Genomic DNA, 13,319 nt, shown 5'->3' on the forward strand with positions numbered 1-13,319 from the left:
TTTAAATTATAATTATATTATTCTACCTGTAATCTATATTTAAGTTCTTGAGTAAATTCAAATTTGCTCTTTTATAGATATTTAGATCATTAAAATAAAGTCATTCCAATACCTGAAAATAGATAAATGGTTAACAAACCTGCTTGCCACCATCTAGAATCACTAAATTGGTAGATGCAATAGCAGTGGAGAAGATCCAATATTACATCTAGTTACCACCGCAAGGTAGTGAGATAGGGGTCTGTGGCGTCAAACCTTTTCATTGAAGTAAATAAAAATGGTTTTTAAAATAAACTAATGTGCCAAAAAGAACCAGTAGAAATATAAAATATAATGCATAGATTATATAAGAAGTACTAATAATCTCATTTTAGCCAAATAATTAAATATTTTATTTACCTTGTCAGACCAAGGTAGCGAGATGCCAACTTATAACATCGTAATTTATCAATAATTGTAACACTCCCAAATAATCAAATACATTGTTATTTTCATCAGTCGAAATTTTTCTTATTTGTATATAAACTCAAGACCCCCTGTCAATAATAAGTGTATTATTTGATTAAATCTATGATATTGTCAAAAGAAAAAAAATTACGAAATCGGGAAAACCAATATTAAGATGTTCCCAAGAGTGATAAGGCTATCTCATTGGACACATTTTGCAGTAAATATTGACATGATGATAAACCATGGTTTAAAGGACAAAACTCTCAGATAAAGCCTTAATGATATTTGCATGAAAAAACTATTCAATGAGAGTCGCAATAAAGTGTTAAATAATCCTTAAAACATGGCAAACAATCGAAATGGTTAAGAACTGATATTCATTAAGCTTTAGAAAGCAATTTTGTTTAATGTGACATAAGAATCACTGACTAATATAGATTTTTTGTTTATGAGAAACACCACCTTTGCTATATACACATATAATATCTCGATGATCATCCAATAATAAGTAAAGAATAGTTACGTAATAACAATCTTTTGTTTAAGAGTCGCTTAAAACAACTGTTTGTAAACAAGAGTTATCCTTGGGGACTTAACGCCCCCAAACTTTTCCTTTCAAGACTACCTAAAAGTATAACCCCCACATATCGGTACAAATATGAATTTCATAGGCTGCAAGACAAATTTTGTGGCGCCGACTTCATTTATACTGACGGCTCCAAGAACTCATTAGGTGTTGGTGTCATATTGTGTGCAATGATCGACAATACCTATTCTATCTGTCGTCTATATGTAGTAGCTATACAGCCGAAATGGTTGTAATCTATAAGTGATCATGTTTTACATCCTACAAAAAAAATAAAGGTCATCTGTACAGATTTATGGTCAGTCCTACTAAGTTTAAAAGTTATTTTCTCAACAAACCCGCTAAATCAAAAGATCATTTATTCATTAGAGTCTGCCAACAGAAACGGCATTTCTGTATTCTTCGTTTGGGTCCCTGGGCACTGCGGAATAACCGGTAAAGAACTGGCCGATCAGGCAGCAAAAGTCCCGATTTTTGAAGGGATTCCACATCGCGGAGTGCCTGTCGATGACTTCATTGCCCTCATTAGGGAGATAATTAAATTGGAATGGCAACAAATATGGGCAATGTTACTGACAATAAATGACAGAAAATTAGACGTGATGTTTCCCGTTGGATATCATCCACTAGAAATGTGCGCAGAGAGGAGGTGATTTTGACGCGCCTTCGGATAGGTCATACGCGCCTGACTCACGGTTACCTTCTGGTCCACGATTCTCCACCTTCTCTCAGACTTGCGGAACACAACTTACTGTAAAACACATATTCACCGAATGCCAAGCATACGCCTCCATAAAATCCTTGTATGAATTACCAGCAGATCTCCACTCAATTTTGCAGGGTAACAAACAGCCAATAGTTTCTGAGGCACTCAAAACTTTACCATAAAATTTAATAAAATTCTACTACAAGTTCCCATTTTTCAATAGCTATACATTAAAATTCGGAAATGAAGACAAAATTCGGAAGACTATTACAAATTTCGGATATTAAGGAAATAATGGAAATACCCGGAAGTGGTTGATGCCTTAAAATAATAATAATAAAAAAAAAACTCGTTCCTCTTTCTATTTTTTATTTTTTAAAAAAAAGGTTTCCTAGATATTAGTTTACACATTTCATGATCGTCTCATCGCTTGATTTTTTTTTTTTTCAATTTTAGAATAACAATTTTAAAAATTAATGTTCCATAATTTGTCACACCCTACCTCAAGATGCCATCCGTTCCCTAAAACTATTAAAGAGCTTTAGATAAAACTGTATGAGTAGGTGTAGAGTCGTAAACATTGAAGTGTTTTCGATGATATATTTTGTAAATGACAATTTTATGTTTAACTACCGCAGCTATATATTCCATTCCTTACCACCTAGGTAAGATATATTGTATTCAAGCCAACTTTTCGATGTGTAATTTTCAATGGATTTCATTTCCGAACCCCCTTCAATCAAATTACCCATGCTGTGGATCCATGTGTGTATCCAAATTCATAGGTTGGGTCAGAATGATCCTCGATACGCCACTCTATCATCCGTCATTTCGTTTCAAAACGGCGACCAATTAGAGGTTTCAGACTCCATTATCTGCCATTCATAATAATAAAGAGGAAATTGTTTTTTATCACTACGCCAAAACTTATAAAAAAATATATAATCTGGACATACAACATATTTTGGATACAAGAATTGTTTGGTGTATCATCAGTAATATCGTTCCGATTCATAAATTATCTGTTGTTATTTATTAACAAATAAACTATCCTTGAAAATGTCTCAGAAACGAAAAAATCTGTGAAAACCTTTGGAAGGTTCCGTGGTACGTATTGATTTCGGATCATTCGGAAAACAGAAATAAGGTTTACTGGAATCCGATATTGAGCCTGCACAAAATACATTAAAAATCCCCCGAGCGATGGGGGAAGCTCAAACCATCGAACTAATGGACAAAAAAATAAAACTCACCATGCAAGTAGTCCACTTTCAACAAATTTGTTTAGGTTTTTTTTATTCTCGAACGCGTTGGCCTTTAGAACATTATTATTGAATTTAATTTTTATTATTTTTTAAATCGATTATCAACAATCATAGTTTAATATCGATATTTTAATTTATCAATATTTTTCCAATATATCTAATCTCGGGTACTATTCAACGTACAGAGCTCAAATTTTTGCAACTTCACTCCACTTTTTGCATATCACGGTAGATAGTTTATGCTATTTATTGAACAAGGAAAAAAACATTAACGAAACATTAAGGCTTTTGTTGGATAAAAGGATAATGCCGATGTCGCAAATTTAGATTTTCAATGTCAATACAAGCCCAAACATTATTTCAAAAAATCGCTAAAAAAAAACTACCAGACTAACTTTTGGGTATTTAAATTGCTTTATTTTAAAAAACTAAAGCTCAGAAACTTAAAAAGGTAATATATATGCAATTAACAAAAGGTATATGATCCTCACCATCATGTGTTGGCCCGACGTCAGCAACATTTCATTACATTAACGCAGGTTGGCAAACTGCCAAGCACAAAGCAATTACATTAAAAAATAATAAAAACTGAATGAATGGTGCAGAATGCAGGATCCAACAATTTGTAGTAAAGTGGTGTCACTGAGGCTAACAAATTGAGTTACAAAGGTGCGGGGGGTTCAGTGCACTAATTCCTATTACAGTTGTGTTCATTACATTCTCCTGCGATAATAATCAGGTCAACTTTATTCCACTGTGATTTAGTTTTCCAAGCTCTATTTTCTACCTGACATTATCAACAAAATTCGTCCGAGACTTTAATCCAGTTAGATATTTCTTCCGTACTGACAAATAGAGGCCGGGGTTTTAAATTATTGAAATGCAGACTAAAGGTTTTCTTATTTTGTGGTAAATATAAACGAATTTCCAAAAAAAAAAGTATTCTCTTAGACAGATCCCCAAAAAATAAGAACAATATCTAATAGGATAAGTAGGAAAACGATACTATTTCTCTAACTCAAAAGATCCAATAAACAGAATATCTTTGTGTGATTGTGCCTAGGTCAGCTTATTCTTCAATATATAAAAAATCTATTTTTATACTCATATAATGAATGATATCTTAATTTTATTGTTATTGAGAACTAAATCATAAAATAACTCATTGATCATAAACACGTCAAATTTACATACCCGAATTGAAATCAAATATTCGTTATATCAAATATGATAATTAGAAACGTTACTAAGTACAAGATTCCTTAAATATTTTCAACACTAATCAGGGATGATTCGATTTCATCTATTTTTTATTCTAATATTATTTCTAAATTCCATATAAACCTTTCTAACCATGCTAATCCTTTAGTTCAAACCATATCTAGTTCCACCCATCCCTACAGCCCACCTAGGAGGTTTAAACGGCAGTGGCCAAGAAACTTATTGTAAAATAAAAATGGACAATTGGAGTTTTGGCAATGGTCAGATTCTTCACTCAAGTTGAGTGTTTGCGGCTTTAGCGCACTTGCTCAGCCTTCACTGGCTCACTACCAGTGATGCGACTAAAGGGATGCGCTGGGATCTTTTGAGCTCTGCTCTACCCCACACACGTGGGGGATAGAGTGGGCTCAGGGATCCTCAGGTCGATTGTTTAAATATTGTATATAAGAGTGTAAATGTGGCTAGAGATTATATTAATTTTTCATATACATAGTTTGATTATGTTCATTTTCTTTATCCTTTTGTTTGTACATATTTTAAGAGAGTTTTTATTTATTTGTATGTACTTTTTTTATTTCTTTCATTTATTTATTTATTTCCATTCTTCTTTTATTTTATTTTAGTATGAATGTGATCATTCATCACTATTACCTATTCCCCACAATAGTGTGGCAGATTGTAATATCTATCAATTAAATAACTTTTATTTTTTAATAAAATCAAAAATCTAATATTATTTCTAGTTTAAATTTTTTTTTTTATTTCCAATCACATCAAAGAACTAAAAATATACAAAACATATCAAACCACTGTTTTAAGTAAAGATTTTAAAATTTCATTGCATCAAATACTATCAATCATGCTTACGATCGAAAATAAAAACAAATATTTCACAGCAAAAGTTTAAAAATTACAAATAAAAATATGATTTTGCTAATTTAAAGAAAAAACGAATCACAAAGGTTTCATATATAAATTAAAATTAATTCATAACCAATATATTTTTATCCATGCATTATATTTGTAAATAGCGACGATAAATTCAATGTCCTCCTAGCTTGATTTAATGTTTAAAAATCACCTGATTGGCATAGCTGAGTAAATTGGTGAAAACGACACTATTGCAAAAAGGAAATTCAATTATTAAGTACACACAATTATATCAATTACAGCCTTAGTCAGCTGTTACTTCGATGTCAGCTGACTGAGGAGATCAGCTGATCGACTGTATATAAACAGATCTACCAAAGCCAATAAAGCCAGACATGGAAGGTGGCAGAGTACTGTTCCCTTAGTCGACGTCCTCGATGAGGGAAGGGCTTCAGACTCTTAAAGTCTGAAGTCTAAATTTTTTTCATCATACCACCAGCGGAACGGCCCCTCCCCGCTCCAATAATCTGCTGGCGTAAGCCAATCAAGACTAAATCATTAATTAAGATGTTCTCCTACCTTATAATGCCTAAATTCAATCAAAGGTATCACTAAAGCCAGCTGTACACATGGCACACCTCACCATATGTACACATATATGAAACAAATTTAAATTTTAGGAGGGTACGAAAAAAAACAAAAAAAAAAACAATAAAGCCAGTATGTTACAGCAGTTCAAACGTGTTAGATCTTATTCTTTCTTCTATTTTTTGACATTTTGCTTTCGCCGATACTTAACTGGTGCCGAAACCCAGGAACTTTAGATACCGTAGTAATTTTCAGTCTAAAAGAATTTTTTTTCTTTGAATTATGACCAGTGACGGAATAGTGAGAAGAACAGTTCTGACCTGGATAATATGAACCAAAACAACCAACCCAAGCTGCAGTCAACCAAACTGTAGCAGCAGGCAACCCACCTCCGGAGGAGATTCAGCCATAACAGAAGTCTCTTTAGCGCTATTTCATGACACGACGATAGAATGGATTAAGGTCCGTACGGCAACCGCCCAGGACCTAAAAAAATTCACCGGAGAGACCTGAGAATTAAATCATTTTTTAAAAGGTGGCGATCGCCTAATGGGGCGAATAGAAGCGAAGATGTTAGAGGTTCTACTGGACAGCGAGGATGCAAAAGCCCTGAAAGCAGCGGCAGTCTGCTGAGTAAAAAGAAGTATCCTACATCAGATTCAGGCAGATGAAGAGACCCCCTGGAGGTTCATCAAAGAAAGAATAAAGAAGGCATTCGGAGGAGGACGGTGGATCCCAGAGGAGGATATATTCATGCTGATCAGAAAAACTAAAAAACCAAGACGTCTAGTATGCCGCAGAACTCCTGGCACGCTATAACAGAATTCAAAATAAACTCAAAGAGATGATGGAGACAATCCAAGTACAGGATCAGATGCAATTCCTATTCATGGTAATGAAGATTCCGTTGGCAAAAGAAATGAGGAAGAAGGAGGGAATGCTGAGAGACCGCTCGTTTGTGGAATGTGCTCAAGATCTCACAGAAAAAGAGCTAGAGAGGTGGAGGCCCGTATGGAAGTAGAAGAGCCAGGGTGGACCCAGATAGAATATCAACGGCCCAGAAACATGCACAAACCTTAGAGGAGCAGAGAACACAGAGATGGTTGAGCTAGAGAGAGAGAGCTAGAAGCACAGAAAATAGAAGGAGCCAAGCTAAACCCAGAAACAATGGTCGGCGAGAGGATCGGAAGTGCCATGGGTGTGGTAAAACTTGACACTGAAATGTAACGGGAGCCACCAGCTGGATTTTTTAGCGTTAAATAATATCTTTTGTCGGCATGCCAAAGATACCGCCGGACCTAGGCAACAGATCTAAAGAAATGTACAGAGGTATATAGATAACAGAGGGTATGCACCCCCTGGGAACGGTTGGCCGTGTAGACAGAGATACACAAACAGCCCGTATCTTGCACGTGGCCAGTTTAGACATCTCAGGGAAAGTACAGCGAGTGGCAAAGAGAAAAAGCCGCCTTAATTGAAAACAAATAAACACCCCTTATCTCACACGGGCCTCTCTAAAAACCTCGGGGAAAATACAGTAAGCCGCCAGAAGCCGGCTTTCTTCAAAGAAGAAACCTTTAAAGATGAAAGGTAGGAAATAGACCGACTTTCGTCGAAGGTCATTGGACATTCTCATCCCCTCTGAAAGTAAAAGAACCAACCAAAGGACAGAAATAAAAAAAAAAGGAGGAGTCAGAAAGACAGGGGAGAAAATAAACAAAAAGGACAGGAGAAACAGAGTTTAGGACAGGTTAATCCGTCGAAGACGGATGCCATTGTCATGTCCTTCCAGAAGGGCAAGAAAAGCAGGCTACCCCAGCAGTTCGTTGTGGATGGTGAGGGTCGGAAACTCTCTAATAGCATCCTCTACCTCGGCGTGACTCTTGACAGGCACCTCACCTTCTCTAGTCACGTCAGGGAGAGGCTTAAGCTAGCCCGACAGAAGTCGTATAGACTCTATCACCTGCTCACCTCACAGCAGATCTCGCTCCGCCTCAAGCTGAAGATCTACAAGGCCATCATACGTCCGACTCTGCTCCATGGCACACCACTCATGCGGCACCTCTACCGGACCACGTTAACCAAACTGCAGAGCTTCCAGAATTCCCTCCTTCGGCGAATAGTCAGAGGAACCACACTCCAAAGGGCCAGGAATAGTGTTATCAGAGAGGAGCTCCAACTCCCTTCTGTGCCGGAATTCATAGGCCGTAGGCACATCAAATTCTTTGATGGGGTGAAAGTCTGTGCCAATCCCCTATTCCGAGAAATCGCCCCTCCCCCAAGACCTTGGAGGTGGCAAAGCACGGTCCCCTTGGTCGACGTCCTCGCCGAGGGAAGGACTTCTGGCTCTGCAGCCTGAAGTCACCCACACCTCAACACCACCAGCCGGAATGGCCCCTCCCCATTCTCTGTTAGCTCCCCGGCTATCACACCACCCATGTACAAACCACCTTCAGCAGACAATGTTTTGCTCATCTTATAATGCCATCAGGCAAAACAAGATAAAATGTAAATATGTGTATATATAATTTTACCTAGGTTAAGTAATATATAATTGTAATTGATTGAAAATAAATAAAAAAGAGTTGAGGACAGTTCTGAGAGAGGAGGACAGTCGAAGAGTTGGGGACAGTCTTGTAGGAAGTCTGAGAGAGTCTGGGACAGAAGGACAGTCTGAGGAGAGTCGGGCGGAGGAAGACATTCTGAGACAGTCTGGGAGAGATGAACACCTGAAGACAGTCTGGAGGAAGAGAGAGCGGCTGACGAGTTGGAGGCTAGAGGAAGAAGTCAGACCTCGTGGAGATCCAGCAGCGGCAGCCGGGAGGCTGGCTTGCGGGGCCAGGCGGATATGGATGCTCTGCCGCGACAACTGCCAAGCCGACCGACGTACCAAAATAAGTAAGGCCTTCTATTGTCATTTGAATGGCAATAACCGAATTAATAAGTTAGAGTCAGTATAAATATCAAAGATCCCAACTGGTACTTCGCAATTCATAATCTTATAATTAAAGTATAAGAAAACAAGTCTACCATGCTCTCTCATAATAGTATTCTTGGTAATGTATTCATAATTGTAAATATAAAACATGTATCAAAGACTTTACTTTATAATTAAGAATCCCTGCATGCCCACCTCATATATAATAGCATAGTAAATTGGTGAACACGATACCGTTGGAAAGGAACTCCAATGATTAATTATAGATATTCATATCTAGCATACCATGGCGAGAGAGTCCAGATGGTTTCTAGTGTTTGAATTAAATATCGCGCATACTTTTTCAGTCGGTTCCCATCAGGAACCTATTGAGATATATAATACAAATAAATAATAAAAATACATAATATAAATATATAATATAAATACATAATACAAATACATTAATATATGAATAAATTTCAATATAATACCTGTACGGGGAACCCCTCGTCGGGTTTAGAAACCCCGAAGTCCCGTACACGGCAACACCCTGTTTCATAATAAAAGCTAATTGTATTAGTTCATAGTACAAGTGTAGAAACTAGTGTGGTAATAATACTAATACTTATTTTTTTCATGATAGGGATGATTATTAGTGATATTACAGGAATTAAAAAATACTAAAGTTCAAGTTACTATTGTACAAATCAGTGTAATTGAATTAAGATAAATCTACAAGACTAATAGTATTAGTTTGTACTGTATTATGAAACAGGGCCCTGGTAGCACAATGTTCCCGCACCCGGTGTTTTGAATGTGGGACAGAGGGACATATTGCTCGACAGTGTCCCTATATGTATCGGCGGAGGGAGCAAAATGTGCCTGAACCGATGGAGGTCAATGCACAGAGATTACGGAGCAGGTGAATATCTCGAAGGACGAACAGATCCATGAGTGAAGCCACGGAAATGTCCGAGACCTCAGGGACAGGAACTGAAGTAGAAGACTATGAGCGAGAGGACAACTAACTAGGCAAGAGGAGGACTTGGAGACGAAAAGGAGAAGCAGCTAGAACACGAGGAGAGTTCTGAAGAGCGCACCCATAATAATAATAGCGCAACTTAATAATAAGATATATCTTTTTATATAAGATCAGAAAGAAAAAGTTATATAATAAAAGTTTTCTAAATCGATCAATTTGTTTCTATAATACCTTGAAGCCTGATGGCGAATATTCGACGAATTTCACATCCCGCACTGACTTCATCTGACCTATAGCGTTGTTGACGTCATTGGGCGGTACGTCACCCCTGAGAAAAATGGAGCAAGCCATGTAGTTGCCGTCCTTGGGGTCGATTTTGATCATCTGATGATTCGGCTGGAAGGCTGCTTTGATAAGCTGCAAGGTACTAATAGGTTCGTAAGCGACCTGTGAAGGAGGCATAATGGGAGCGAAAGAGACCAATGGGAAATGGATCCTAGGGAAAGGAATTAGGTTCGTCTGGAAATCGAGAAGCTGCATGGTTAATGACCCTGGAAACCGCAACGATGAAGTCACGCCAGAGACCACCTGAAGAAGAAAAATATGGTTTTAAACTAGTCCAGTTGGTTTTCAATGAAAAATACCTTAATCTATAGTATTAATTTACATTATCATATGCATATCTAACATGACTCTGACATCAGATGTTTTTGGAAGATGCAATCGTAGTTTCATTCATGACCAATCGATTCGACTTTGATCCTTATACAGCAGACCATATCAATAGAATTTTTTTTTTTCAGATAAGGTTAGTTTCCTTCTAGATGATTAAGTTATTACAATTTTAATTTTTGTTTAAAATATTGTAGTTGGCCAAAAAAAATAAAAATATGATATTGGGCATTCTTCTTCTATTTATTCGTAATTAAATAAATTTTGGAACAGTTTGATTTAGGCTCGGAGATATTTCACCATTAACATGTTGGGTAACAGCATAATAAAAATAGGGTCAACATTTGATGTTTTATTTTCAACAAAGCTTACTGCATCAGAGCTCCTACATTCCAAAGAAACGCATTTTTGCCAGTGTTATGTCTTTATCACGATTCGAACTTGAACAGATCGATCGATATTATTGTTTTTGGTTTCTAGGATTTCAACCTATGATGCATGTGGACCAAATCGGCTCCCTCTGCGCAATGACAGCTAAAAAATAACCGAAAAACGTGTTGTTTTACAGACTGTAGACTGTTTAACTATTTTGGTGAAACTAACTTAAAGTTTTCTAATAATTTTTACCAGTCAATTTAACTGATCGTCAATCATTAATGATTTTGATTAAATTGACCTAAACGGTTTTCTTTAAAACCCATATTTAAATAAATGTCAACCCTTATCCCTTCGGATTCACTGATCGGATTCACTGCTGCTGTTTGCTATGTTGGCGCCTTAACTTCCTCGGCCAAAAACGGTCTCCTTGTCCTCCTGGACTACTGGATCTCACAGCCCAACTGAAGACATGGTAGTTGCTTTCTCTAGCTCCAAGAACATGGACCAAGGAGATATTGAATCTTTTTGAAGTACCGAAGATCTCCCAGTATGTCATTACCTCATAGGCGGTACTATGAGGCACAGAGAGCTAACCTGCAATCTGCAGATGACAACATCTGACAAGATCCCACAAATCCTTTGGAACCGATGGGGGATATAGCAGTAGGTCTAGCCAACTTCAGTCACGAGGAAAGAAGACCGGTTTCTAGGGGGCAACGAAGGGGATGTTAAAGATGATAACAGCTCATGAGAAGAATATCATGTGTTTTTGTGGATATTATTCAAATAATATGCTTACAATTGAGATGGTTTTAGTAGTAGACCATCTATACCAAAACCGTGTTGCAGAAAGGAAAAGGGAAAGAATTCTGAATAAATTAAAAAAAAAAAATCTGAAGAAAGGATTTTGCACTCACTTAAAGATAAGAATGTGTTAAAATGCTTTAAAAATAAATAAGTTAAACAAAGAAAGCCTAATTTTTCCTACTTATTTCTACTTAATTTTTTTTAATTGGATCGATTTTTTAAAAAATCTTATCATAATAATAAAACATTATTTACTGATTAGAATCTTCATCTATACTTATGCGCAATACAGCTCGAGTGAAATTAGTGTTTGAGTGGGTACTAATAAAATAAAATAAAGTTCTTCATCAGAAACTGCGCAGCGCTCTTTGGCAAATATTTTATAAATCGACATTCCACGATATAATGAATTTTGAAATCATTATCTTTAGCAAAGGATACTGAAGAAGAAAACAAAATTAAACAATATAAAATCTCTACAAAAAACAATATTAGAAAAAGGAATTTATCAACAAGCGATAGGAGTAAACAAATTTGATCTTGCCCTTGGCCGATTGCTCAGATAAAAATCCTTGATTATAAATATTATATCATCGCTAAATCAACGATGTTTCAGAATTCAGATATTATATTTCTCAATCTAAGGCATTAGCAGGTTTAAGTAGGAATGAGTGGATCAACCTTCAGATAGTGCTGAGTGCTTTACTTGCTTATTATATATGTTGTAATGGTCACATATGTATAATCACGATCATATGTCTATCATACAATGAAGTTTTATGAAATAGGCATATCGAAATGAAATGAAACCTAACGACGTAGTCTACAACAAATAGGCGATTGGTCTAAAATCGACCAAAAAATCATTGGTTTTTTTTTTTCCAGATTTAACGAAAAAACAACATTGGTTTAGTTTAATGTTGCGCATGTAAAATCCATAACGCGTGAATATCATAGATCGGCAATGTTTAACCTTCTTTGGGACTAGATAAATATGGTATCAAATTAATGAATGGCGAATGAATAATGAAATTAATCTTTAATCCATCAATTCTTCGCACGATAGTAATTGTCCGTAATATTTTTTTTATTTTATTTATACTGTGCGAACACCCGTATTGTCTAATAGGCAGATTAGACAATAAGGGTGTTTGCAGCAGTGGGTACAACTAATTGCTGCAATTATGACAAACATTTACATTGCTTGGTCTTGCTAGAAAATATATCTTGCTCTTCTACAGAGGCCTTACTGATGTAGCCTCTTCTCTCCTACCCAGGAAGAAGTGAGTAGAGCCCACAGCATTGGTAAGTAATAAATAATCAATTGGTTTAAAGCACCTATTTACATTCCTTCATAAAATGGTCTTTGTTTTAAACACCGCATTAATATTGAGAGCCTCCTACTAAAGATATGCACAGGACCTATCGTTAGCTAAAACCTGCACTGATCACAGTAGAATTAATAAATAATCAATGTAGTAACGATATGGGGCTGTGGTACCTAGTTATACTCACTATACTCATTCGGTCATAAAATTATATATATATATATATATATTGATAGGCGTACCCCAGAATCAAGGTGTGACATTGCAGCACGGAAAAGGCGAATAAAACCAAAATTTTAAGAAAAGTATGTATAATAGGTATAGAGCCTCATTAATTACTGAAATTTAAAAAAAAGTTTTTTACTTCTAGAGAGGGCAGCTACCCCCTTCTGCCCTCCGTATGCTGAGACCGTTAGGCCGATTTGTTCTAAGGTAATATTTGAGGATTCTGAAGTGCTATTCAAATCAGCTATTAGAGCTCAAAGAACAATCGGAACGGGTGGTTACGATCGAACACAATGAACCATCTTGATAATCATATATATA

At 36.3% G+C, this 13,319-nt stretch overlaps 1 protein-coding gene across 4 annotated transcripts in view; it reads right to left on the reverse strand.

Moving 5' to 3' along the window:
• Window positions 1-13,319, reverse strand: part of LOC106688651 (tubulin alpha-3 chain) — a 35,846-nt gene that overhangs the window by 7,041 nt on the left and 15,486 nt on the right. For 3 of the 4 annotated variants that reach the window (XM_014433223.2, XM_014433222.2, XM_067051867.1), the window contains one exon: window positions 9,820-10,176. In XM_014433223.2, the coding sequence (XP_014288709.1) occupies window positions 9,820-10,176 (357 nt within the window). Of the gene's footprint in view, window positions 1-9,097; window positions 9,157-9,819; window positions 10,177-13,319 lie in introns of all 4 variants that reach the window. The other variant, XM_067051868.1, reaches the window with a different exon arrangement.

Source organism: Halyomorpha halys, unplaced genomic scaffold (assembly GCF_000696795.3).
Source record: "Halyomorpha halys isolate HHAL.00 unplaced genomic scaffold, Hhal_1.1 Scaffold1170.1, whole genome shotgun sequence".
In the NCBI taxonomy this organism is placed as follows: domain Eukaryota; kingdom Metazoa; phylum Arthropoda; class Insecta; order Hemiptera; family Pentatomidae; genus Halyomorpha; species Halyomorpha halys.